Source organism: Sinohyriopsis cumingii, chromosome 13, assembly GCF_028554795.1.
Source record: "Sinohyriopsis cumingii isolate HCF-2022 chromosome 13, ASM2855479v2, whole genome shotgun sequence".
Taxonomy (NCBI): Eukaryota; Metazoa; Mollusca; class Bivalvia; order Unionida; family Unionidae; genus Sinohyriopsis; species Sinohyriopsis cumingii.
In genome coordinates this window covers 10,609,349-10,636,192 of record NC_142973.1, presented here as the reverse complement: position 1 = coordinate 10,636,192, position 26,844 = coordinate 10,609,349, and the positions used below count along the sequence as shown (strand labels likewise).

The following is a 26,844-nucleotide window of genomic DNA, read 5'->3' as shown; positions in this document are numbered from 1 at the left end:
CAGCCAGTTTTACTGTTGAAGAAAATCCAAGTCCTTTTGAGACACCAAACACCACTTTTGTAGAACCACTGACCTTCCACAAGTAACTGGCTACATTCTCATTAGCACATTGGAGGCAAGTAATCACATTACAAGCATCTTGTACCACTGCCATGAAAGCCCCTCAGATCTGTATCACAAGACAAGCATCTTATACCACTCTGCCATGAAAGCCCCTCAGGCCATAGGTATAAATCTCATATGAAAGACTAGAAGTGGGAGATGGAACCTGTGACAACTGGATTGAAAGTGCATAATGTTACTGCTAGGCCATCAATGATGATGATTCTGTTGACAATGCAGTTAACTGCAATGACATTGATTTTATGAGTGCTCTGGGAAAAATGATTCCTTGACTTTCATCCATTTTTTTAAATCTATGATATAAAAATGTTTGACTTGCTCTATTTTGTTATAACTTTATATTAGTCTTGCAACAAGGCGTAAAAATAAGACATCGGTAACTGAAAAAGATGTTCTTACAAGAAATGATATAGTGTAAAAGTAGACAAATGATGCAACATCACTTCCACAGGCACCATTGTTTTTTTTTCTTCTGACAAATCATATAAGTTTACCAAAACATTTATTGGAAAAAATAACAATGAATCATAGAATCTGACCACACATTTAAAGCAATACAAGATTTAACTATTATTCTAATCAAAAGCAGCATGCCTGAGAACAAAGAAAAATAGCAAGACATATTGATCACTTTAGGAAACACAAAGTTTAGTAAGGATACAAATTCATGATTTCTGTATTAGAATAGAAATATCTATTATAAAATCTGTATTCATGGATGTTAAATTAGTAGGTATTAAGGGACTGATCAATGACATCTACAAATAATAAGCCACCATGAAAATCTGTGATTTCACAGTATCAGAGACATACTTGGCTGATAGAAAAACAAACAAAAGGACAAAAGACTGATTATAATGAATGAATATAAATAAAAATATGCAGTAGATTATATGATGTATATGAATTCAGTTGATTACCTCCAGCCAGCTGTCATTTAAATCGCTTCTGTCCCCAACCCAATATTAAAATCGCTTCTACCGCCCACTAACCCATAGCCAGAAATTATGTTAAAAATATACTTCTGTAGGGGGCAGTGTTTCTCGATTAAAACACATCAGATGGTGGATCATAATTTTTTTTAATTGCTTCTGTTGTGGTTGGTTGAATTTGAAAGTGCCTTCCCCCCGGGGGGTATATGTTTTACTGGAACAGCCCTTACACCAGATTTTCCAAGTCCAAAGATTCATCTGTGCTTGTACTACCAGATACTAATTTTCTGATCATGTTTACATTTTCTCTACTTTTTTGGTCATGTCTTTGTCTGTTTTTAAACATCTGTGGAAATAAATTAAAGAAAACTGACATACATGTGTTTCTTCAACTTTATATGAGTATATATTCATTCTTCTACATCAGCTACACTGACATATACATGTTCTCTTAACTCCCACTCAATATTTCTATTTGAATCAGATAGTTATTAATTCTTCAGAGAGTATTTTCCATTATGCTATGTTTAGAGTCTTACGCGAGCCTGCTTTCCATATGGAAAAGAGTGCTTGTGGATTAAAGTTGCAACTTTATTCCATATCCAATTTTCACTTGCTGTGAAGTACTTATGGAATTGATATAGAATAAATTCTGATTCCATAAGTTTTTCAGTCCATATCTCTTCCATACTGATTCCTGAAGTATTCCATATGGAATCCATGAGAAATTTCTGTACAGGTACTAAAGAAAAGAAGATGGATGTAGCTTTACAGAGATATCAAGTAATGTAGGCATTCAATGCACATTAGAAAATATATTTGGACGGTGGGGAACAATTTTGAAACAAAAGTTTCTTACTAAATGAGTAGGTGGTTGCAGGACCAGAGGTTTTGTCTGGATTTTAGACTTCCTGTCACTAGATCTAAAACAGACATGTCCAAACTTCACACAGACTGACACACCTTTGTTAAACATTGTGTAACTTTGAGATTTGGGGTAAAAGGGGACATCAGGCAATAATCACGGATCAAATATGGAAAAAGAGTTATTTTTCACCCATCTGCTCATGTGCTGGCCTGTTAGCCAATCCAATCCAAAATGACGTCTCTTACATATCTAAGCAACTGTCAATAGGAAAATCTCCCTGAAACGAACATACCTGAATTCCTTTAGAAATAACAAGAAAACTGTCTCTTTTACAATGAGAAAATGAGAAAGAAAACCCAGGCTTTAATTAGTTAATTATCCTCATTCAAGTCAAGGCAAGCAGATGTCCATTTTTCCAGAAGTACACTAATTGAAGCTGTAGCAGATACATGTAAATATGTTATTGGTATTTGAGTTCATAGCTCATTTTTTATGATGAGTTTGAGTAATGTCACTCTGCATTAGTTTGTAATGGCTTTATTTTTCAGTTCATTAATATTTGTCCAGTCAGTCTGATGTCACTATGTTTGAAGTTGAAACGAGTCGGTATGGTCATAATTTTTACTGCTAGTCTGTCAAACATAGACTTCTCATTGTTTTCAGTCTAGTTATCACTAGACAACATTCATATCAATCATGATGACTTTATTTATGGTTTACATACCTATTCATTTGCTGAACAGACTTGTAGTAAGACTAAACATAGTCTTGTAGTAAGACTCTGAACATAGTCTTGTAGTAAGACTCTGAACGTAGTCTTGTAGTAAGACTCTGAACGTAGTCTTGTAGTAAGACTGAACAGTCTTGTAGTAAGACTCTGAACGTAGTCTTGTAGTAAGACTCTGAACATAGTCTTGTAGTAAGACTGAACAGTCTTGTAGTAAGACTCTGAACGTAGTCTTGTAGTAAGACTGAACAGTCTTGTAGTAAGACTCTGAATATAGTCTTGTAGTAAGACTGAACAGTCTTGTAGTAAGACTCTGAACGTAGTCTTGTAAGACTGAACAGTCTTGTAATAAGACTCTGAACATAGTCTTGTAGTAAGACGGAACAGTCTTGTAGTAAGACTGAACAGTCTTGTAGTAAGACTGAACGTAGTCTTGTAGTAAGACTGAACAGTCTTGTAGTAAGACTGAACAGTCTTGTAATAAGACTCTGAACATAGTCTTGTAGTAAGACTCTGAACATAGTCTTGTAGTAAGACTGAACAGTCTTGTAGTAAGACTCTGAATGTAGTCTTGTAGTAAGACTGAACAGTCTTGTAGTACGACTCTGAACGTAGTCTTGTAGTAAGACTGAACAGTCTTGTAATAAGACTGAAGATAGTCTTGTAGTAAGACTGAACATAGTCTTGTAGTAAGATTGAACATAGTCTTGTAGTAAGACTCTGAACGTAGTCTTGTAGTAAGACTGAACAGTCTTGTAGTAAGACTCTGAAGATAGTCTTGTAGTAAGACTGAACATAGTCTTGTAGTAAGATTGAACATAGTCTTGTAGTAAGACTCTGAACGTAGTCTTGTAGTAAGACTGAACAGTCTTGTAGTAAGACTCTGAACGTAGTCTTGTAGTAAGACTGAACAGTCTTGTAGTAAGACTGAACGTAGTCTTGTAGTAAGACTGAACATAGTCTTGTAGTAAGACTCTGATCATGGTCTTTTTAGTTAGGGTCTTATTACAAGACTTATGTTCAGAGTATTACTACTACTACTAACAAGACCGAGAAAAACGAGAAGTCTATGTATGACAGACTAGCAGTAACAATTATGACCATATTGACATGATACTTCAGTTATTCATGAAAATATCACAGTAGTATTTGATTCATACTGTAAAACTACAGATAAACATTGTCATCTACATTATGATTCCTACTATCCATACCGTTGTAAATAAGTCAGGTCTTTTTAGTCATTTATTAAGAATCAGACAAATCTGTACTAAACAATAGGACTTTGAAACACATGCCTCCCATTTAATTCTATTTTATGAAAGAAGAGGCTATCCAACTACAATTCTAACAGGCTTTTCAAAAAGCAAGCAGGCTTGATCATTCAGAATTTCAAAAACCGATTCAAAAAGTTCAGTGCATTGCAATGTGGTATCAGCTATCTTTACATATGATAAAGATAATTATTTCCTCCAATATGCAATAAAAAATCTCTGGCTGATTATCAGACTGTATCTCCCAGAGATCTTTCATGATCAGCTGATTTTTGCACAGAGGATTTATTATAAACTCAGTAACCAATTAAAAAGAGCTAAGTTTTCTAGCAAACATCCTGGTCTTACTCAGTAAAATTTAGTTAACAAAGTATCATATTGTGAGACAATTAATTCCAGGTTTTGCAACAGAATGGATAAATCAAAGATTTTTAAAAGTTCTTTTACTAACCTCAAATATAAATAAAAACTTAGAGGACTGTTATGTATATGTTTTGTTTCATATTTATTTTAATTTAATTGTTTCAGTTTTAAATTTTTTATTCTATTATATGCTATTATAATGTAAATTTATTCACTCGAGATGATACTTTTTCAGAAAATTGTTTGACCTTGACTGTTTATAAACACCAGATTTTGATCTAAATTCTGACCTTGTTTCAGAACTTGTAGCTACCTTTGTAAACAAGTTCTATTTTATTTTAAAATGATTGGTTGTTTCCAAGGTCATGATGGGCCTACATTATTTAAGATATAAACAGTTTTTTTATTTTTTTATTTCTTGGAGTAAAATGATCAGTTGACGTAAGGGTCATTTTTGTTGTAAATGTGATCACATGACCCTCCCCCCTTTCGATTTTGCAATTCCAGTTTTTCCATTATGCGCATTTGTTAGTCTTAATAGAGATGCTTTGAGAGAGATTTCTCAGTTTTGGGCTTTTTATACTGATTTCAAGTTATTTTGTTGTAGCCAGATTTTAAGTTCTAATTTTCTTCAGATCAGTTGGATTTCAAAAGGATTAATTCTTTTTTCTCTGGAAATATTTTGAGGAGTGCTCACAAGAAATTTTGGAAAGACATTGCTTACAAGTTTAATTTGGATTTCCAACACCGGAGTGCCATTATTTGTATTTCTACAAGGAACTGTAGATAAGCACAGTACTGACTACAGCATATATCATCGTCATCCATCTTGGATTTTCCATCAGGATTCAAAATTTAAATTTTTAGAACATTTATTACTAGGACTTTTGCAATTTAATTTGCGGATTATTCTTAGATTATTTTGGGATTTGATTCTTGAAACCATAAGTACTCCTATTTTCATTTTTACATAATTTTTCCAGGAAAATAAATTATTTGTTAAATTTTAAAAAGCTTGTTGTTTTCACTCTTTCTGTGTTACTGTTTATTCGAGCCTAAACAGGTAACAGGACACTGTACCACACATAATGTCATCTATTTACTCACCTGCAATAAATGTGGTAAACAATATGTAGATAAACAAAAAGGGAATCCCAAGTGAGAATAAAAGAGCACCTGAGGGATACCTGTAATCATAAAGATTCCCCGGTGTCTAAGTATTTTAATTTGTTCGACAACAACATAGATTGTGTTAACTCATTAACCCCTGGTGCAGTGTTTACGTGGCAGGAGGTAGTAGCCCACTGCCAAGCTCTGTTGCAACAAGGACATTATAATACACTAAAATGGGTAGTATTATAGAATGGTAGACAGATGTAGCTCTACAATGATACCAAATAATCTGAAAGTTCTAGTTGTACTACAAAATACAGAGAGAAAAACCTCAAATTTTAGACCCGATTTTTTTCCACCCAAAAGTCGCCTGTGGTCGGAATCCGATTTTGTGTCCAGATTTTAGACTTTTTGGCCTCAGATCTAAGGCAGACTGGTCTGAACTGCACAAAGATAAGATGGGCATGTGGAATAAAGATTGGTCTCGATACAAAAATGATGGATCTGTTAAGCAAAAAAAAGAACTCCAACTTTTACCCTTCTGCTCATTCATGAGTGAAATAGCCAATGAAAAACAATGTTTCTAACACAGCTAGGCATTAGTTAATGGGAAATCACTTGGAAGTCGATGTATTAGGATGTATTCAGAAATAGCTCACAAAATGTGTTTCCTACTCACATTTCAGGCAAAAACGACATAAACCTCGAGGGCTTAATGAGTTAAATATAAAATAATAGAAATTATTAGATATGATTTGGAGCTCTCTAGTTGCACCATCTTTAAGAAAGATAGAGAACTTTATTGGATATAGCAATTGCATACTCTACATCTGGTAGGGATTAACAACTTGGTATAAATGGGAGATCAGTCATTTTCAACCTAGTCTTGTAGTGAGACCCTAAACATAGCCTTGTAGTAAGACCATGAACATATTCTTGTAAGACCCTGAACATAGACTTGGAGTAAGACTTTGATCACGTCTTAGAGTAAGACCCTGAACACAGTCTTGTATTAAGGCCCTGAATATAGTGGTGTAGTAAGACCCTGAACATAGACTTGGAGTAAGACTTTGATCATGTCTTAGAGTAAGACCCTGAACACAGTCTTGTATTAAGGCCCTGAATATAGTGGTGTAGTAAGACCCTGAACATAAACTATTTATAACTTACAGTACCATTAGAAGGTCCCTGAGGGCAGAGGAATTTAAAATGTGGGATAAACGGTAAATTGAACTGAGTCTATTTGGTCTTTGTAAACCACATTCTGTTTGCTGAACTTTTGATACTAATAATAACAATATTAGTGTGTTGAGGAAACCATAACTAATTCAATAACTTTGTTGTCAACTTTTATTTATCAGTTATTTGTAGCCAATGGGGTTGGCTTTATTTTCTGATTTGTTACAAAGTATATAATATTGCTTCTTCATAGAAGTAGTATTTCGTCAAAGATAAAAGCAACATATCTGAAACTATGATATTAAAGTTCCATTTACATACATGTCTTAATACTATGCTTGTATCTCTTCTGGGTGATTACCCAATTTTTTATTCCTTTAACATAATGGTTTTTACATTTAAACATACATGGTACCCTGGGAAGGCAGTTTTTAAAAAATATATGCCAGGGTACATTGATTTAACAGAGTTCATATTAAAATGATAAGAAAATTCTTAATTGCATCTATGAGTGAATTCCCCACTTAAAAAGTTCCTTTCCTGGGTCCCAGGTAGGTTTAAATGGAATAGCCCTAAGTGGATCTCACTGATAAAAGAGACAAAATGTACAGTTTATTATTTTTGTGCATATACTATTTTTCAGAGTGGAATCAGTCCTCAACAGGATGGGAATTTTGCCATGCAGATGGTTGCCATGGATTCAGGTCATGTATCCGTCAAGCTGGAAGTATCAACAAGGGGAGACTACTCTCAGATTATCAATAATGACATTCTTACAGATGAACTGCAGGTCAAGGTATGCAGTTGTTAAAAGCTTCTCACTTTACACATTGCTTTTGGACAACAGTTTAGCTTACTACTCTGGTCAGGAAATCGGCAAATATTTTAAGTTTGATATGTCATTATAAAATTCTACATACGGTGGAGTGCATAGCTGCCAACCCTCACGAATTTGGTGTGAATTTCACGACTTTTTCTGCGATTCACGAATTCACGCCGTAAGACAAAAATTCACGAAAGTTTCGATCCTCAGTTATTTTAAATCTTTAATAAAATAACCGATTTCCCATTAAGCGCTAGTCATGATATTCGCAGTTGCCGAAACGGTCCGGTACCGCTGGTCACAATATTAGTAGATCTACAGCCGATTAGTACAGTTGGCCCGGTCGCAAGCATTTTAGCCTATTTTAATCTATATGTATAAGAGTAGTTTTACAAATGCTTTCGAGAGAAACTGGGGCCTAACCGGAAATTTGCTCCGTGCATGCGTCAAAACACTGATTCGAGTTACCGTTCAGCATCGCATGTAAGATTTTGAAAATGTCTTCACCGCCAAGGAAAAAGAAATGTATTACTCAAAAAGTGAAGTTTAATTTGGAATATATCAAAAATTGGCCGTGCATTCCGCCATTAAACATTGATATTCATTCATCCTTTTTGCACTCAGTGTGCCATAGCAGAGACGATGTGAGGAAGAATGTCGGTTGCAAAAAACACGTAGAAGTTGGGAAAATTAAGAATTCGCAGATTTCAGCTCTGGAATATTTTTAACCATTGGTGGAAGACCCGCAGGCTACCAACGCTTAAGCATTATTTGTGAGTTTTCTTGTGTCGAACACAATCTACCTTTATCAGCTGGAGACCATGCTAAACATTTGTTCTGACATATGTTCCTGGACTCAAAAATCGCTTCCAAATTTTCCTGTGGAAGAACCAAAAATGCTGCAGCTCCTGTGCATTCCTCACAGCAACAGTGACAGCGAAAGAGTATTTTCTTTAGTGAGGAAAAATAAGACAGACTTTAAAGCCTCCTTAGCTGCGGAAAATTTGTCAGCAATTTTAGTCCCCAAGATCAACCAGCAGGCAAGAAGTCGGAACTGTTTAGAAAACAAATTTACGATCAAGCAGTTGAGGAAGTTTAAGTCTGCCACAGTATCATGTCTTGATAAATAAATATTTCTTCATATATATAGTGTTTTATTTTTATTTTGCGAACTTGATATAGTGTAGTATTGACGGTCGGAGTAGTCAGAGTGGATGGAGTTATTGTCATAATATTATTCACGAATTCGTGTCCAAATTCACGACTTTTTATCCCTATTTTCACTAATTGTGAGCCTGGAAGGTTGGTAGCTATGGGAGTGTATTCATTAATTAATTAGCAATAAAGAGACCAATAAAGCTGAAGCAATTGGCATCTCAGTATATTATCCAAATATAGGCATGAGACTTTTATCAAAACATTTCTAAATATTGCATAAAAATGAGAGACATTGGGGGTGGAGTCATTCTATTCATGTTAGTTAGTACCAGCAGGTTGCCAATATAGAACAGCCAGTAAATGATTCAATATGTTAGCAGAGTGTATTGTAGAAACAATCTGCACCTGCAGATAGTCAGAATTAGTCGGGGTTTTTTCCCTCGTCATACACAAAAAAGGACATCAATATGGCAGGTAAGAGTCAGGGAGTGATGTCAGAGACATGAACCAAGATATTAAAAATGTATAGGAAATTTGATGACCAGATGCTCTACATTATTTTGACAAAGTCAGCAAAATAAATCTGAGTCAGGGAAACTAGCTATAATAAGCCAGGCAGGTATGAACTTCAGATTAATACCTAATTTTTTTATTATTTTTATCAAGAATTTCACAAAATTTCTAATAGTGAGAGTGGGTAAAATTGGGTACCTGCACCTGCACTGGCCCTCAATTTTTCCCAGGGTGTAATTAGGGAGAGGGGATAAGACTGGGCTCTTCCTGTGGAGGCCCCTATGCCCTATTTTTTTGTAGCTGTTTGACTTTATTTTCTTTTTCTCCTAGGTTGGCATTATAGGAACAAAATGTTTACTATTGCTAAAAAATTAAAATAGGAAGAACAAAATAGGTGCTAGTTTAAATGGATTCTTTTTCTCTGGAGACCTTTCAGTTTTCAGATTTGTCTAGAATTGCTCCTGTTTCATTCCTGCAAATCTATCTTTGACTTTTTTTTTAAAATAGGTAAAAGGCTATTTTCAGGACTTTGCACAGAATTTATTTGAATACACGTTTTCATTAACGCAAATTTTTTATCTTTGGACATGGATAAAAGATCATATCTTGTTTAACCCTTTACCTCATGCAAGTGCCTTTGGATGCCTCTACTCGATTTGCATACAAGCGCCTTTTGACGCCTCTAAACCATTCTCATGGAAGCGCCTTTTGATGCCTGCTTTAAACATCAGCCATTTTGAGCGGGTTTTCGTAGCACCCTATTAGATACTACATTTCTGTGAATGACCATTACATCAGATCACGTGGTCACTGTTTATGCTTTTTTCAAAATCTGCTATTCAAAGTAACTGGGTCATACTCTCCACTCTCCAAAATGGAGGTCACGGATTTTGTTCAGTACTTACTCGAGTTTTCACAATTAGAATCACGACTATGAAAGCTTCAGTAACTTAGGTAAAGGCTCTGATATTGATGTAGGCAGCAATTAGTTTTTATAAATTATCAAATTCAGGCGTTTTAGTGGTGTAGATGTAGACAGAGAACTTGTAAATTTCGAGTATGAGAAATGGCAGTTACGCTTGGTCACATGGCTTCACTGACTTGATGGTGAACGAGTTCTCTCAAGATTTTAAAGCACATAAAAAATTCTTTCATGAAAAATAATTACACAGCTTAACAGTTAACAGGCAGGCCTATGAGAATGGAGTCGAATAGGTAACAGATGTTCTGTTTATTAGCACACTGCACTGGGTAACTTTGCTACATGTATATCAAGATGCTAAAAAGCCATGCACTCTATAAGGTAAAGTGTTAATCTGAAAAATAAATTTTTTTCTCAGTCTGTTGAAAGCTGGAAATCTTTTTTTTTTTAATCCAAGTAATAATCCCCCCCCCCCCCCAATTTATTTGTTCAGTCCCTTAAATGTTATGAGCTGGAAGGTGAATTTTCCACTGGCCAGCAGAACAGCTCACATGCAGATATATTGGCCATGCAGAAAATCCAACTTGCCCTCCCAATCAAATTAATAATGGCATTGGAAAATTTAAATAGGTATTACTTTTAACTGGCATTCTTCTAAATACAGGCTACAGGTCAGTGGTCCAGCAGCTAAATCAACCCCTAAAGTTGTCACTCATTTCTGCTGCAAGGTATGATTGGGCTGTGTAACTAGAGGCCTGCATGATGGCAAGTTTCTTGACGTTAAACTCCGTCTGCCAGATGTAATTCCACTTAATGTGTCCAAATCTTTCTGTAGAAGCAGGTCATAGTTTATCAGTTGATGCAAACTGCACAGACCCAGATTTGCCATCGTATAATGAGCCAGCAGATCTGTCTGTGCAGTTTTTTTATGAGTAATAAGTAGATCAAACATCATTGACCCTGATATACAAACGTGTTATGCAGCAGCAGATCAGGGTCTATGTTGTTTGCAGTTGGACTCGACTTATAAGGAAGTTTATGGTAGGTGGGTGGGTGTTTGGATAGTTTTACGATAAGTTAGCACAATACTAGCCATATAGTGCCAGTTAAAAGTTTTAAATGATTAAAAGTTTAAATGTAAATATAAAAGATTTATAAAATCAGTGGTTTGAATTATGTCATCAGCTTGGCTCTACAAAGTAGAGGAGAGTGTTTGTACAACCCACATCATTGGTGTCTGTAGGACACACGGTACTAATTATACGGAAGAACTGTGAACCAGTCTAGAAATGGGTGAAGAAATGATAGAGTATTTACAGGTTTGGTGGTCCATAATTGGTTAATAATGAAAATTAAAATTTTAGGAAAAATATCTTTTTAGAGCTTGTCCTATATGTAATGTAAAAAAAATATTGACAAATTTCTACTGATTCAATTTTAGCATTTTTACAGGCTTGACTCAGGAGTACTCAATACTGAAAGTAGCACCTGATTCATTTGGTGCAGAATCAATAACACGTGTTTCATGCACATGTATGTAAACAAATTGCCGCGGGTCATATGGTGTTCTCCACACATAAGCTTGCACCAAGGTTAGATGTGCACGAAAAATTATAGGTGTCATTATCAGCACCCATAAATTTTAAGTTATTGAATTTTGAATATGACAGTGTTTCCATATGTTTACCATTGGAGTGGAATTAGTACCGTGAGTCCTATATGCGACCTATACCATAATAGGTGTTTGTTGTTTCCATGGTTACCACGTGCATCCAGGGTATCAATTTGGTGGTTTTTACATATGACAGTGATAATGGAGTCTTTTTATCATGGTTTGCATGTGATTTTGGAGAAAAATTCTATACAAAAGACAGATGGGGATGGTTTTATACACTGGAGAGTGGAAGTATATAGCTCAGGCCATAGGGAAAAGAGCACAGTATGGCCTGATGGCAGAATTTCATATGATGGTACCCATAGATTGGCCTGTATGGTTAAATACCATTTAACACATGCAATAATTCCCCAAAATGGGGTGGGGTGGGGTGGGGTAGATTTTATATGTAAGCCACTTATGTCACAATCACTTATGTATCAGTACTGATCATTTAACTTTAGAGACACACTCAGCAGATCAAAGCAGAGAACATTGTAAAAATAAGGACTGTGCACAAAACTGCACATGCTGCATTGCCTCAACCTGTAAATTGAATTATTATATGTCGAGTCACATTGAATATCAATTATACCGGTCTTATTTCTTATCCTAGAATTAAACTCCTTGACACCTATTCTATGTTCAGCATGTTTCTCATATTGGTACATTACATTTTTGGGCAAACAGTATTGGAACTTTTCTGCATTCCTTTTGTTGAGGGAGCAGGGAGGGACATTTTCACTTAAAATAATAGTTTTCAACCCTTCATTCCCAATATAAGTCTGCAAAAGTCCTATCTGTATTGCATTCTTTACACAGGCAGTTTTTCTTCCCCAACCTCCCTTCATACAGTTGAAACATTCTTGATGTATAACTGCATGGTGAACATACTGCTCTCTCCCACCAAACCAGATCTCTTTTTTCTTCATGTACCAAGTCCCATGATAGAAAACCTTTATACTCAGGGTGTTGCAACTTGTGGTCTCAGAACACATTATTCCAAATCTCAGCATTTGATTACTGCGTGCACTAAGTGATATGGGTTTTCTTCACCATATATGTTGTTGTGAATAAATGAAAACAAGCTTCATGTCAGAAATATGGTTTCATATTTGAAACAAAAGCTATTTATTAAACCTACATTGCTCTGTTCTTACCATCAAGTAATAGTAAGGAATCATTTAGCTGTAAATTAGAGCTTGCTATTTGGTTTGCCAATTCAAGGTGTATTACCTCCCCTTTGACTGTAATTGAGTGATTGCAATGTTTGCTTTGTTTCTCTTTTGTTCAATAATGTATGCATTTTTTCAGCTTTATATTAAAAAGTAAGTAATTTAACACTGCTTATAGTGGAAAGTAGCCACAGTAATGATTTAGAGACTTTTTCTTAACTTTTTATGAGCTTTGGGTAAATGTAGGTATATGTTTATGTATTAGACAACTTCACTATGCAATTCAATTCTATTACTTAAATTTAACAAGTAGTGTATTCAGTGACAATTTTTATCAGTGTCTGCATATTGCATAGAGACATGAACTTGTCTTGGCATAGCAAAGTTTTTCACACATTTCTCCACCTCCAGCATACTTAATAGCTTGAGTCATAACAGTTTGTGCATACACTTTCTGTCTCCAACATCAATGTCAGCATTATAGGAACTTTGGATAGCTTTTTCAAATTTGTCTCTTGCTGTCCTTATGTAACATACCTCATGCTGATGTGTTATTTGGGTTGATACACATTCCCCCCACCCCCGTTGTGGGGAACATTACCAGGCTTGAAGAAATTACTCTGTCTATTCTTTGCTTATTCACCCTTCCCCATAGTTTTATACTAAAAAGTAGCACTATGTTATTTAATTATTCAGTATAATAAAGCTTATGGAACTCTTCCTTGGCTTTTATACCTTTTTATTAACATTTGGGGGTCATGAATCACATGTGATGATAGTTTAAATAAGTTTGGAATGTCAGCATCTCTTGATGCTTCATGGGTGTGTGTATATGTTTTAGTCACAAAAGGGCAATGGCCTCTTATCATTTTGACCTGTCATGTGGCACACTTATTTGTTTTGTTTGATTGATGTGAATAGGGATGCACTGTATCTTATTTCTGTGAGAGTCAGCAAGAAAAGAAATGCAATTTTGAAATTTAAAACATTTAAAACTTGTCTTATAGCCAGTGAGAGATGAAAATACAATGCGTCATGTAATTTGATACCCTGTGATGTCATACTTGCTGATGTCAGCATGCTTGTGTTTCTTTTGTGTAGCATGCATGCCATAGAAAGATAACATGAAGATACAAAGGCAGAAAACAATTATTTTAATAACAAGAATAAGCCATTAATAAGTACAATACAACACAGCAACATGTGATGCGGATGCAATTTAACTATAGATATTGGTATCACATAAAATGCTATTGCACTATTATCCTTGCACAAGCATGGCCAATTCTTTCTTACAATTATGCTCTAATATCAAGGAGTAAAATACAACTTTTTCAAAAAAAATTAAATCTGGTTATAGGACACACGGTACTAATTATACGGAAGAACTGTGAACCAGTCTAGAAATGGGTGAAGAAATGATAGAGTATTTACAGGTTTGGTGGTCCATAATTGGTTAATAATGAAAATTAAAATTTTAGGAAAAATATCTTTTGAGAGCTTGTCCTATATGTAATGTAAAAAAAATATTGACAAATTTCTACTGATGCAATTTTAGCATTTTTACAGGCTTGACTCAGGAGTACTCAATACTGAAAGTAGCACCTGATTCATTTGGTGCAGAATCAATAACACGTGTTTCATTCACATGTATGTAAACAAATTGCCGCGGGTCATATGGTGTTCTCCACACATAAGCTTGCACCAAGGTTAGATGTGCAAGAAAAATTATAGGTGTCATTATCAGCACCCATAAATTTTAAGTTATTGAATTTTGAATATGACAGTGTTTCCATATGTTTACCATTGGAGTGGAATTAGTACCGTGAGTCCTGTAAGTATAAAGGCCATCTCATCTGTTCTATCTTCCTAAGTCTTAGGCAACAGTTTGGAATGAGGTATGTAGCACCCACTCCATTTAATGTGCTTGTAGATAATGATGTTTCTTCTGCTTGTTACTCCAGACAAACTACATAAACAAAGATATGCAGTACATTATGGTACACTATATTTGGGTGTGTGCAGCATATAATCATTGCTTACACTTGGGTTGTAATAAATATTACCCATTGATGTGCAGCAGGAAGCACTGTATGACACAATTTTATAAATTAAGTTCTTTGTAGATTGCTTCAAAACATACAAGAAGTTATATTTATCGTAAGATATGCATGTTGAGCCATCATATATGTTCCCACTATTTTTAAGGCCTTGGATGGCTAAGTGGTCTAAAGCACTCACCTTCACTGATCACTGCAATGCTGCCAACCCTCACGAATTTGGTGTGAATTTCACGACTTTTTCAGCGATTCACAGATTCACACCACAAGCCCAAAATTCACGAATTCTCTAAAATTCAATTATTTTAAATCTTTAATAAAATAACCAATTTCCCGTTAAGCGCTATTCGTGATATTTGCAGTCCGGTACTTCTGGTCACGATATTAGTAGATCTACAGCCGATTAGTACAGTTCGCCCGGTAGCAAGCATTTTAGCCTATTTTAATCTATATGTATAAGAGTAGTTTTACAAATGCTTTTGAGAGAAACTGGGGCCTAACCGAAATTTTGCTCCGCGCATGCGTCACCAACACTGATTTGAGTTACCGTTTAGCACCGCATATAAAATCTTGAAAATATCTTCACCACCAAGTAAAAAGAAATGTATTACTCAAAAAGTGAAGTTTAATTTGGAATATATTAAAAATTGGCAGTGCATTCTGCCATTAAACATTGATATTCATCATGCTTTTTGCACTCAGTGTGCCATTGCAGAGACGATGTGAGGAAGCACATCAGTTGCAAAAAACACGTAGAAGTTTGGAAAATTAAGAATTCACAGATTTCAGATCTGGAATATTTTAAACCATTGGTGGAAGACCTGCAGGCTACCAGCGCTGAAGCATTATTTGTGAGTTTTCTTGTCGAACACAATCTACCTTGATCAGCTGGAAGAACCAAAAAGAACCACTGCCGCTCCTGTGCATTACTCACAGCAACAGTGACAGCGAAAGAGTATTTTCTTTAGTGAGGAAAAATAAGACAGACTTTAGGGCCTCCTTAGCTGCAGAAAATTTGTCAGTAATTTTAATCACCAAGATCAACCAGCAGGCAAGAAATCTGAACTGTTTAGAAAACAAATTTACGATCAAGCAGTTGAGGAAGTTCAAGTCTGCCACAATATCATGTCTTGATAAATAAATATTTCTGCAGATATGTAGTGTTTTAATTTTATTTTGCAAAGTTGATATAGTGTAGTATTGACGGTCAGAGTGGATGGAGTTATTATCATGGCATTTTTCACGAATTCATGTCCAAATTGACGACTTTTTATCCCTGTTTTCACTAATTGTGAGCCTGGAAGGTTGGCAGCTATGTCACTGCCATCTCAACTGTCTGCATTCATTTCTAGTCTCCAGCTTAGGCAATGATGGTATGTTGAGAAAGCTTTCCTGTAGCTACCCATGAATTGGTTGGTATTCTTACTGCAGTTTTCTCTGCTTCTTCCTCTGCCAGTTATACTGGCACCATGTATAGTCTTTGTTGCGCTGAAAAATGACATTAAACCGAATACAGCAAGTACCCACTATTTCAGTAGAGTTGTGCAGCTTCTTTTTTTTTTTCTTTCTTTGTACTATAGATTCATCACCATCGTAGGGTAGGGGTGATATGCAGGGGATGTTGGGGGATATATACATAATGTGTGTGTGTGAAGAAATTGCTTGCCATTCCTCTGCTTGCGTTGACATCTTGTATTTGGAATCGTGAAACCAACCCTGATTACAAAAATAATTTGCAGTGACCCATACTTAATAGTTCACAGATCGGTTTTATCTGTGTTATTATTTCTGAAGCTCCGTTCATGCTAGACTCATCAATCTAGGTTATTTTATGCCTTACCCTTACAACAGAAAGTCATGTGGAGATAGTGATAGCAATGGGGAGACAGTGTTAGCATGGGGAGACAGTGATAGCAATGTGGAGACAGTGATACAGTGGTTAGCAATGGGGAGGCAGTGATACAATGGGGATACAGTGATAGCAGTGGGCATACAGTGATACAATAGGGAGACAGTAATAGCAATGGGGAGACAGTGATAGGATAGGGATACAGTGATAGCAATGGGGATACAGTGATAGCATAGGGATACAGTGATAGCAGTGGGGATACAGTGATAGCATGGGGATACAGTGATAGCAATGGGGAGACAGTGATAGCATAGGGATACAGTGATAGCAATGGGGAGACAGTGATACAATGGGGATACAGTAATAGCAATGGGGATACAGTGATAGCATGGGGATACAGTGATAGCAATGGGGATACAGTGATAGCATAGGGATACAGTGATAGCAATGGGGAGACAGTGATAGCATAGGGATACAGTGATAGCAATGGGGAGACAGTGATAGCATGGGGATACAGTGATAGCAATGGGGACACAGTGATACAATGGGGATACAGTAATAGCAATGGGGATACAGTGATAGCATGGGGATACAGTGATAGCAATGGGGATACTGTGATAGCATAGGGATACAGTGATAGCAATGGGGAGACAGTGATAGCATAGGGATACAGTGATAGCAGTGGGGAGACAGTGATAGCATGGGGAGACAGCGATAGCATGGGTATACAGTGATAACATTATTAAAATTATCATTGTGTAACATTAAAAGATTCATAAAATATGAAAATTTAATTCCCTTACCATTCATCAATGGAAAGCCAGTGATTATTAACAGAATGTCAGATAAACTAGTTTGAGAAAGGATTTATGAAAATTAATTTAAGGACTAAATTGCACACAATTTATAATAATGATAATAATAACACTGAAGCAGCAATGTATATATATCTCTCTCATTTTTACATCAGGATTAATTGGGAATATCACAAATTATAACTTTAACATTTAGAAATAATGAGCTTATCAAATTATTCTTTAACATCATTAGTATATATAATATAGCATGGCAGCAAGAGTATTCCTTTCATGATCTGTTGCACTGTTAGGATGTTTTGAATATCTTCTATTGTATATATGTGAAGAAAAAAATAATTGTAGCTCAGTGCTTGTTGAAAAATACTGTTTACAAAATTATATAACCTTCATTATGGTTCTGTCTAATATGTAAAAAGAACATGATTCAGTATTTGATAAAAGTATGATGTAAAATGATGAAACTCGGGACTAAGAGTCCAAGGAGGAGAAAACACTACATGTTTTGCATAGATCAGAAAGACTGCATCATCAGGAAGTATGGCTGTTGTACTATAGCTTTATAAATTTAAAGCAGATCCTTGCTAAAAAAAATAGCCTAATAGAGAAGTCAGGAAAAGGATTTAATATAAAATTTAAACACAACCAATGCTCTCAGCAAGGAAGATCTCATTTCTAAAAAATCTAACAATTCCCTGATAGTAACTAAAGAAGTAGACTGTTACATGTTAATATGATTGAAAGTAAGTTGATTTAGATGTATTGATTTTCTTTAAACCAGTCAAACCCAATCACTATAAACCTTATTAAATTTTGGAAGACTTTTTCCCTCAGATTATCTAAAAATCATTTTCAGTTTGGTCACTAATGAATGTTTAAACTAAAGTGTTCATCATTATACAAATGTCATATCTTAACAATTAAACCTTTAAAAAATTTCTGTTTAGTTCAATCAACAAGACATAACAAGCAAAATAACCATATAAACAAGATACTGCAACTAGTTTTCCTCAGAAAACTTAAGTAGTCGTTTGGCAAGTTTACATTGATATTTCTTATGCTATTATACTTAATACAGTAATCAGCATTATCATGAATGAATTAGCATTAATATACTTTGTTAGTCTAAAGATTTTTTAAACATGAGAACCTCATTGCCTCAGTTGATTCAGCTTGTTTATTTATCTCACAGTGCTGCTGAACTAACATCTTAATCGTCAGAACTCTTCAGGGGAAATAAAAGAATTGTACATGGTGGGTTTGTAATCTAAATATGGATATCGAGGATAATCATTATAATACTGTATTAAGAAAGCATGTTTAATATTATATAATTTAATAATTAATCCATCTGTACTAATTTAGTCTAAATGTTGTCAGACAGTTCCTCTAACTGCATGATACACTGAATTAATTCTTAAAAATCAATATAAAAATTATTAAAATTACTTTCTGTAAATTAAGGACAACAAAAAATAGACAAAATATTCTGTAATCAGTATTGGTGATCAATTTTGTTACTTGAGTGAATATTTTTATTTCATTTCATAAAGCATTTTAACATTCTGAAATTTAATGGTCCTGTCCAAAATACTAATAGCAAATTAAAACAATTAAAAACATTAGCATATTTGTTCTAACTGTAGAAATGTTGGGTCTTCTGTAACGTTTCCTTAATTTATCATTGTGACAGCTCCGGAATATTTGAATTAAATTATGGCTTGAAAATGTGTATAATTGTTGTTTTTTCTCATTGTATCATTGACACGAATACATAGGGATTTTAACACGTGTGGGAGAAAACATCTATTAAACAAAAAGCACTTAGGTGACAGTGTTAAACTTTCAAGCAAAGCACACATATGAACACAAGAAATAAACATGCAAGGCATGTTACACTGTTGTCCAAGACATGGTACACTGTTGTCAAAGACATGTTAGACTGTTGTCCAAGACATGTGACACTCTCATCCAAGATGCACAAGCACCAGTCTGTTAATGTAATGAATTATAAAATAATTAAGCAATACATTATGAAATACCATATATACTCACTTTTAACTTGAGTCAGATTGCAAACAACAATGATCCTGATCTGCCTTAGCTTGACGTGCCTGCAGATCGAGAAAGCATTGGTCATTGGTGAGGTATACAGGGCACATATCTCTTGCTACTGCTTCCTTTTGCTGCTTTATCAAGTAGTTTCAGGCTTTTGTCGACACGATCCATGATTTTGTGTTGGTCACTGTCAAAGTGAGAGTTAAGTGAGTCATGATAGCTTTTTGAGTAGTCACTTTCATGAAGTGACTTCATTCATTCCATCTCAAAAAGTGCAAACTATTGTTGAACAAAATCCTGCAAGTTGATTAGTTTCCTGTGGATAGTACTCCTGTCACTAACCAAATTTCTTTTGAATGACACGCTCATGATTATAAAGATCCAATGTAGAATCTGGTGTGCATGTGTCAAATAGGGTCTCTAGTAGGACATCCATCTTGCACTCATCCAGTAATGTTGCTTCTAAGTCTTTGAACAATGGGTTATTAAGAAGAGCAATGTAAATGGAGAAATCTGGTCAAGGATATGTTATTTTGACCTCTGTAGATGGTGTTACAACTCTATGGTCACAAACTTAGGTAACAGTAAAACCAACAAGTTTTGTAAAACTTAACAATTTAATTATTAAAGTGATCAATGAAAAATGTGAGAGGAACTTACAGGATAATGAAGCGAATCCAAATTTGTCCTTATTAAAGTCTTTGAAGGTCCTAAGCAAATGAAAAGTCCCGTATAATTTCAATACCGCAAATGTACTTGTCCTCCAAGAACCAAGATGGTGTTGTCCAGAATTTTTTCAAATAATTTATAACAGTTCCAGAATAATATTATTGTCCAAATAATGAGCACATTCAATCACCACTGAACAGTCCAAACAAATGTTTTCCCTCTTGAACAATATCAAAGTAGAAAATAAAATATGTCTGCAGACTTACATCAGGGAAACAAAAAGTGTGAATGACTCCAGAAATCGGAATGAAACTGAATGCTTGACTCTCTCCTTATTCACACTGTAAATTGTAACTGTGTTTCAGAATGGACCCCACATGACAACATACAATATTGATTTACCATGTACTAAGTCATGACATATTAAATTCAATTAACCTCAAGCAACCAATGGGGAAGTGACAAAATTCTTCTCGAAACTTCCATATTCCATCAGTCACTGAGAAACTTTGCCATCGGTGCCATTTAAGTCTTGTTTTTACGATTATTATTACTATTTGTCAAAACGTAGGTAACAACTATTTATAGATCTCACATGATTTTTTTTGTTTTTAACAGAGCCATATTACTCACACATTTAATAACAAAAATATTCTATGCCATTTACGACCTTAAATAAAAGTTATGAAAATTAAATAAAATCATATACCAGAAGTTACATAAAATCTAGATATGCATAACAGATGAAAGTTTTAGAAATGGAGTCTGAAACTGAGGAGATCTAACTGTTGATGAATTCAGCACAGTCCCCTTTGATGTCACTAAATCACAGTCCCCTTTGATGTCACTAAATGGTCTGCAAATCATCAGTCATCAAAGGCACAGACGTCATCCAAATCTGAATGATGTGACTCATTTTGTTTTGTGATGACCACATCCTCTTGAGTCTGCTATACTTGTCAACACTGGTGGAACAAAATGAGTCCCACTTGGATTCAGTCAGACTGAAAAATATAAATAGTGTTGTACTCGTGTCGGAAATGTCATTAATAGAATGCACTTCATTATCACCACAAATTAAAATATCCATAGTGCATGTTGTTTCTTCTGAATCAAAAGACTCCATTGTAGCAGCCATAATATTGGTCAGTGAATTCCTTCCAGATTCGGACAGTTTCTCAATGTCAAAAGATGGAGAGTCTCAGAAGGTGAAGGTTGGAAAGGTTTCCATGGCAACAATAAATTAGACATGAAGTTGCATGAAATCTCCAATGAGAATATTCCAGTTCTTTAATAGATAAGAGTTAAAAGAGAATATTTTCACAGAATTCTATATACTTTTTGTAAACCTGATACACACCAAAACTACTGGAATTTCGAGTAGCCTACATTTTGAGCTGAAATTCATTCTCCTTACTGAACTGAATTGACCCAATAATCAAGTCCATCATAATCAGAAAAGCAGAACTAAGTTGGATCAATATAGAAACAAAATCCCTGCACATTCATTCACATTATGACTCAAAATTTCAATTTTAAGTTGACCAAAACAACTTTTCTTTTTTAAACTGATGTAGGGCATGCAATTAAGTTCAGAAAAGGTCACTGGGCTATGCTATGTGAAATGAATATTGTCATTGTGTATTGGTGAATCAAAAATGGTTATTATACCATAGAAAAGATTATTATTGAAATACTTGAATCAGAATGTTATCATAATCAACAATTGAGAGGAAAAAGTAATGATTCTTCAGAGAATTCTAATGAATAGTGGAATGTTATTAAAGATATACAGGGAAAGTTTTGTTGTTGTGGGGTTTAATGCCATTTTTCAGCACACGATAGGCTATACATGGCGGCCAGTATTAATGGTGGAGGAAGAACCCGGGAAAACACTGGAAAGAACCACTGACCCATGAGAAGCTACTGGCAAGCTTTCTCACATACCCACATTGGCTGAATCTTAGACTCGAACCGCCACAGACAGAGGTGAGATGGCCGTGATCCGTAATGAAGAGCGCTTTAGACCACTCGGCCACTTGGGGCCCCTACAGGGAAAGACTACGAAGACACTGATTATAGACAAGACTGGAACAACTGATGGTGGAGAGAAAGCATAAATATTTATTGATTTCTGTTGTGTATGGTCTACAGGCTTTGTATGGTCTTTGAAGGTATTTGACAGTTTGGGAAAAATGAGGAAGCATTTTCAAGGCCTTGAAAGTTTGGGAAAATCGAGCAGATTACCCTGAGGTCTTTAAAAGTCTGAAAATTGAAACAAACACAAACATTTAAACTTTTTCCATAATCACAAATAAAGTTGTCCAAAGTTGTTAGATTTGGATGTATTCGAGTTATCCTATTTTCTTTCTTTTGATGACCGGTTCAGTTTCATTGCCATCACAATAACAAATGAGCATTTGTTTGGCCATCCAAAGTTGGCCTTGGCAGTGACTTCAGTAATACATGCAGTCTTCATCAAAGCAAACTAGCTACAATCTTCAATGAAAACAATGCACCCTTCATCAAAGGAAATCAGCACCATAACTATTTTCAGCACGTTTTTTGTTTTCTAATTTCATGGTGTTTGTTTTTCATAATCATATCATTATATATGTTTTTAGGTGTTATCTAATGTTGTAAAGCGCTTAGAGCTTCTAAAGATTAGGCGCTATACAAATGCCTTATTATTATTATTGTTATTATAATCACATATAAAATTGCCTAAGTTCATTAGATTTGGATGTAGTCGGTTTTCCTGGCTTCTTTCTTTTGATGAATCATTCAATTTATTGGACTAGTCCATCAGCTTTGACCAACAAAATTTTCATTACACTAATTCACGATTTTGTTTTAACAAGACTGTTCATGGGTATGTTGGAAAGCCTGCCAGTAGTTTCTCGTGGGTCATTGGTTCTTCCCTGGGTTTTCCAGGGTTCTTCCTCCACCAGTTATACTGGCCAACATGTATAGACTATCTTGTGCTGACAATGGCGTTAAACCATAGAACAACAAAAAAAATCTAAAGAATCTATGAAGATGATCTCATAGTGAAGTTCTTGTCATTGGCTGTCTGGCACTTTTTTTTTAAGAGTCTGAATGTAAACAAAACAATTTGCAGTGAGACTCAGATTGCACTTCCACACCAATATCAGTGATTCAGTAAACCCTGACGTCTGTTTATATGTTCATATTCTAAAGATTAAATAAGTGCCTTTAAATCAATGCAAAGAATGCCATATATAGACTGTATATGTAGTTGAGTGTAGTTGTACTGAACTAACTTTGTTACAAACATTTTAAATGATGGTTAAAACACTTCAACAGAGTTATATGAGTGTTTAGTTTGTTGTGTACCAAGCCATAGATTTCTAGACTGTGTACCAAGCCATAGATTTCTAGACTGTGTACCAAGCCATTGATTTCTAGACTGTGTACCAAGCCATAGATTTCTAGACTGTGTACCAAGCCATAGATTTCTAGACTGTGTACCAAGCCATAGATCTCTAGACTGTGTACCAAGTCATTGATTTCTAGACTGTGTACTAAGCCATAGATTTCTAGATTCATGTAGTTTGCCATAGATTTCTAGACTGTGTACCAAGCCATAGATTTCTAGATTCATGTAGTTTGCCATAGATTTCTAGACCGTGTACCAAGCCATAGATTTCTAGACTGTGTACCAAGCCATAGATTTCTAGACTGTGTACCAGGCCATAGTTTTCTAGACTGTGTACTAAGCCATAGATTTCTAGACCATTTACCAAGCCATAGATTTCTAGACTGTGTACCAATCCAAACCCATAGATTTCTCGATTCATCTAGTTTGCCATAGCTTTCTAGACTGTGTACCAAGCCATAGCTTTCTAGACTGTGTACCAAGCCTTAGATTTCTAGATTCATGTAGTTTGCCATAGATTTCTAGATTGTGTACCAAGCCATAGATTTCTAGATTGTGTACCAAGCCATAGATTTCTAGATTCATGTAGTATGCATAACTTTCTAGATTGTGTACCAAGCCATAGATTTCTAGATTCATGTAGTTTACAACTGCTGATTTATTTATATCATGATCAAATTACACTTCTTATTTCCAGGTATTTAAAAAATTGGCCATGATAAGTCCTCAGGTGTGTGATGGCCAAATCTTAATGACAACCAATACTCAGGCATCACTGAAGACAAACAGGTAGTTAGAACAGATACCACTTTTTGCCAGTTATAAGACACTCTCATCAGTTATAACACACTCTCATCTACAGACGGCATTAATCCAAAACTGCCTTCTTATAAACTAGGGTTTACTGATTTTCACTTGAATTTAGAACTAGAATGAACAGTATAGACTTTAATTTGGCATTATGTTGGCATGATAATTTTCCACATTCAGAATCCCAGAATCAGTGTCTGGTTCACAAGTTAACTTTGAGTAAATAATGTACAAGTTGCTTCCCATTTCCTAATTACCAGTTGCTTCCCATTTCCTAAGTACCAGCATAGTGCAAGATACATACAAATTACAACAAAAATCAAGTGTCCATAGTATACAAAAGTGAGAATCATTGGTGGAGTTGGTCATGTTTATAATTAAGGACACTAATTTTAAATTTTGGAACAAGTTAAGGATTAGGCATTCTGGAACATTTTCATCTTTGTTTGTGTGAGGTTAGATATGGATCTACACTGTTCAAAGTTAGGCTCAATGTTAATATGCAATGGTATAGATTCTGGATCTACACTGTTCAGAGTTAGGCTCAATGTTAATATCCAGTGTCATGGATTCTGGATCTACACTGTTCAAAGTTAGGCTCAGTGTTAATATGCAATGGTATAGATTCTGAATCCACACTGTTCATAGAGAGTTTTACTGTATGTAAATATGAAGTGCAAGTTATTGTATGTTATTGTAAATGTGAAATGCAAGTTTTGTTGTATGTAAATATAAAGTGCAAGTATATTATTGTATGTTATTTTAAATGTAAATGTGAAGTGTCAGTGTGAATTGTGAGTTATTAATATGAAGTGTGATTATTATTGTATGTAAATATGAAGTGCAAGCATTATTGTATGTTATTGTAAATATGAAGTGTGAGTTTTTTGTATATAACCATGAAGTGTAAGTATTATTGCTGGCTTTTCTTACAATCCAAATCTTTACTCTGTGTAAGAATAGGATCTTGTTCAGCAGGGTGAACAATATGCATATTTATTCAGCAGGATGAACAATATGCATATTTATTCAGCAGGGTGAACATTATGCATATTTATTCAGCAGGGTGAACAATATGCATATTTATTCAGCAGGGTGAACATTATGCATATTTATTCAGCAGGGTGAAGGTTGGGAATATTTATTCAGCATGGCAGACATTAACCATGTTTAAGCATTGTGACCAGAAGCTCTCTTTTTTCATCATCACAGAATAAACAGCTTTCAATGAGTAATATAAGACTAATATTTTTTACCTCAATGGATAAGTAATATTTAATGTGACAAATTAGAACGGGATATAAAAATTTAGAATGTTCCACAATATGCTTATCCAGATATTTTCTTGATTCACAGCAACATAAATGGGCAAATAAATTCAATGGATTGTTTTTAAAATTTGTTGTATGATTATGATAGGCAAGAGAACTGAAACTTAATGTGAAACGAGCCATCTTAATGAGTCACAACACCACTTATTATCTATGATTGATTTCAATGATATTCAGCATTTAATTAAATTGTAGTAGGAATTGATGCATACCCATTGTATCATTTTATCCTTTGTTGTACTTTACCTCAGAACAACTTCTTACTGTAACTGGTACAAAGCTCTTTTATCATGCTTATCTGTTGATGTCAGTTTGCATGTAATAGCTATATAAAATGTGAAACTAAAAAGAAATGAGTTTCAGACATTTTTCCCATTCTTTATATGTGTGTGTGTGTGTGATTTGGATTTTTAACATAGCTTTAACAGTTGTACAGTTATATCGCTACGATGTCTGCAGTGTGCAGTTTTTAGTGATGTCTTGCACTGGGGCATCATGCCGCAGACATGTAGCGTGATGTCCCACCCAGTCACATTATCCTGACACCAGGCTGACCAGTCCTAACACTAACCTCGTAATGCTGAGCACCAAGCGAGGCAGCTGTTAGTACCATTTTTGTAAGTCTTTGGTATGACTCGGCCAGGGATTGAACCCAAGACCTCCCGCATCCAAGGCGGACGCTCTAACCACTAGGCCAGCGGAGCAGTAATTATTTATGTAAGACTATGATTTATAATCTGAAAATGGCCACTACTGACTGACTTTTAGAGGCAGCAACATTTTTTTGCTTGTATTTTTCATATACCAGGTGCTATATTAAATTGAATTACCCTTTTGTGTGTTAATGAATTTTGTCACTGATTTGATTTAGCTTATTGGTGTATGTATTTCTCAAGAAACAGTCAGGACCTAGTTTGGTTTGGCAGGCTCCACTGTAAGGTACTTTGCCTTACAGGCTTTTTGTTGGTCAGGAAGTCGTCAATAAAATGAACAGCTTCCTGACACAAGTCATTGCTTTATTTATTTAC

General features: G+C 35.0%; 1 protein-coding gene across 2 annotated transcripts in view; it reads left to right on the top strand.

Annotated features, from left to right (window-relative positions):
• The window catches only part of LOC149784934 (nuclear pore membrane glycoprotein 210-like), a 260,195-nt gene that overhangs the window by 198,598 nt on the left and 34,753 nt on the right, over window positions 1–26,844 (top strand). For both annotated transcript variants that reach the window (XM_089978566.1, XM_089978565.1), the window contains 2 exons: window positions 7,223–7,375; window positions 24,373–24,464. In XM_089978566.1, the coding sequence (XP_089834692.1) occupies window positions 7,223–7,375; window positions 24,373–24,464 (245 nt within the window). The remainder of the gene's footprint in view (window positions 1–7,222; window positions 7,376–24,372; window positions 24,465–26,844) is intronic.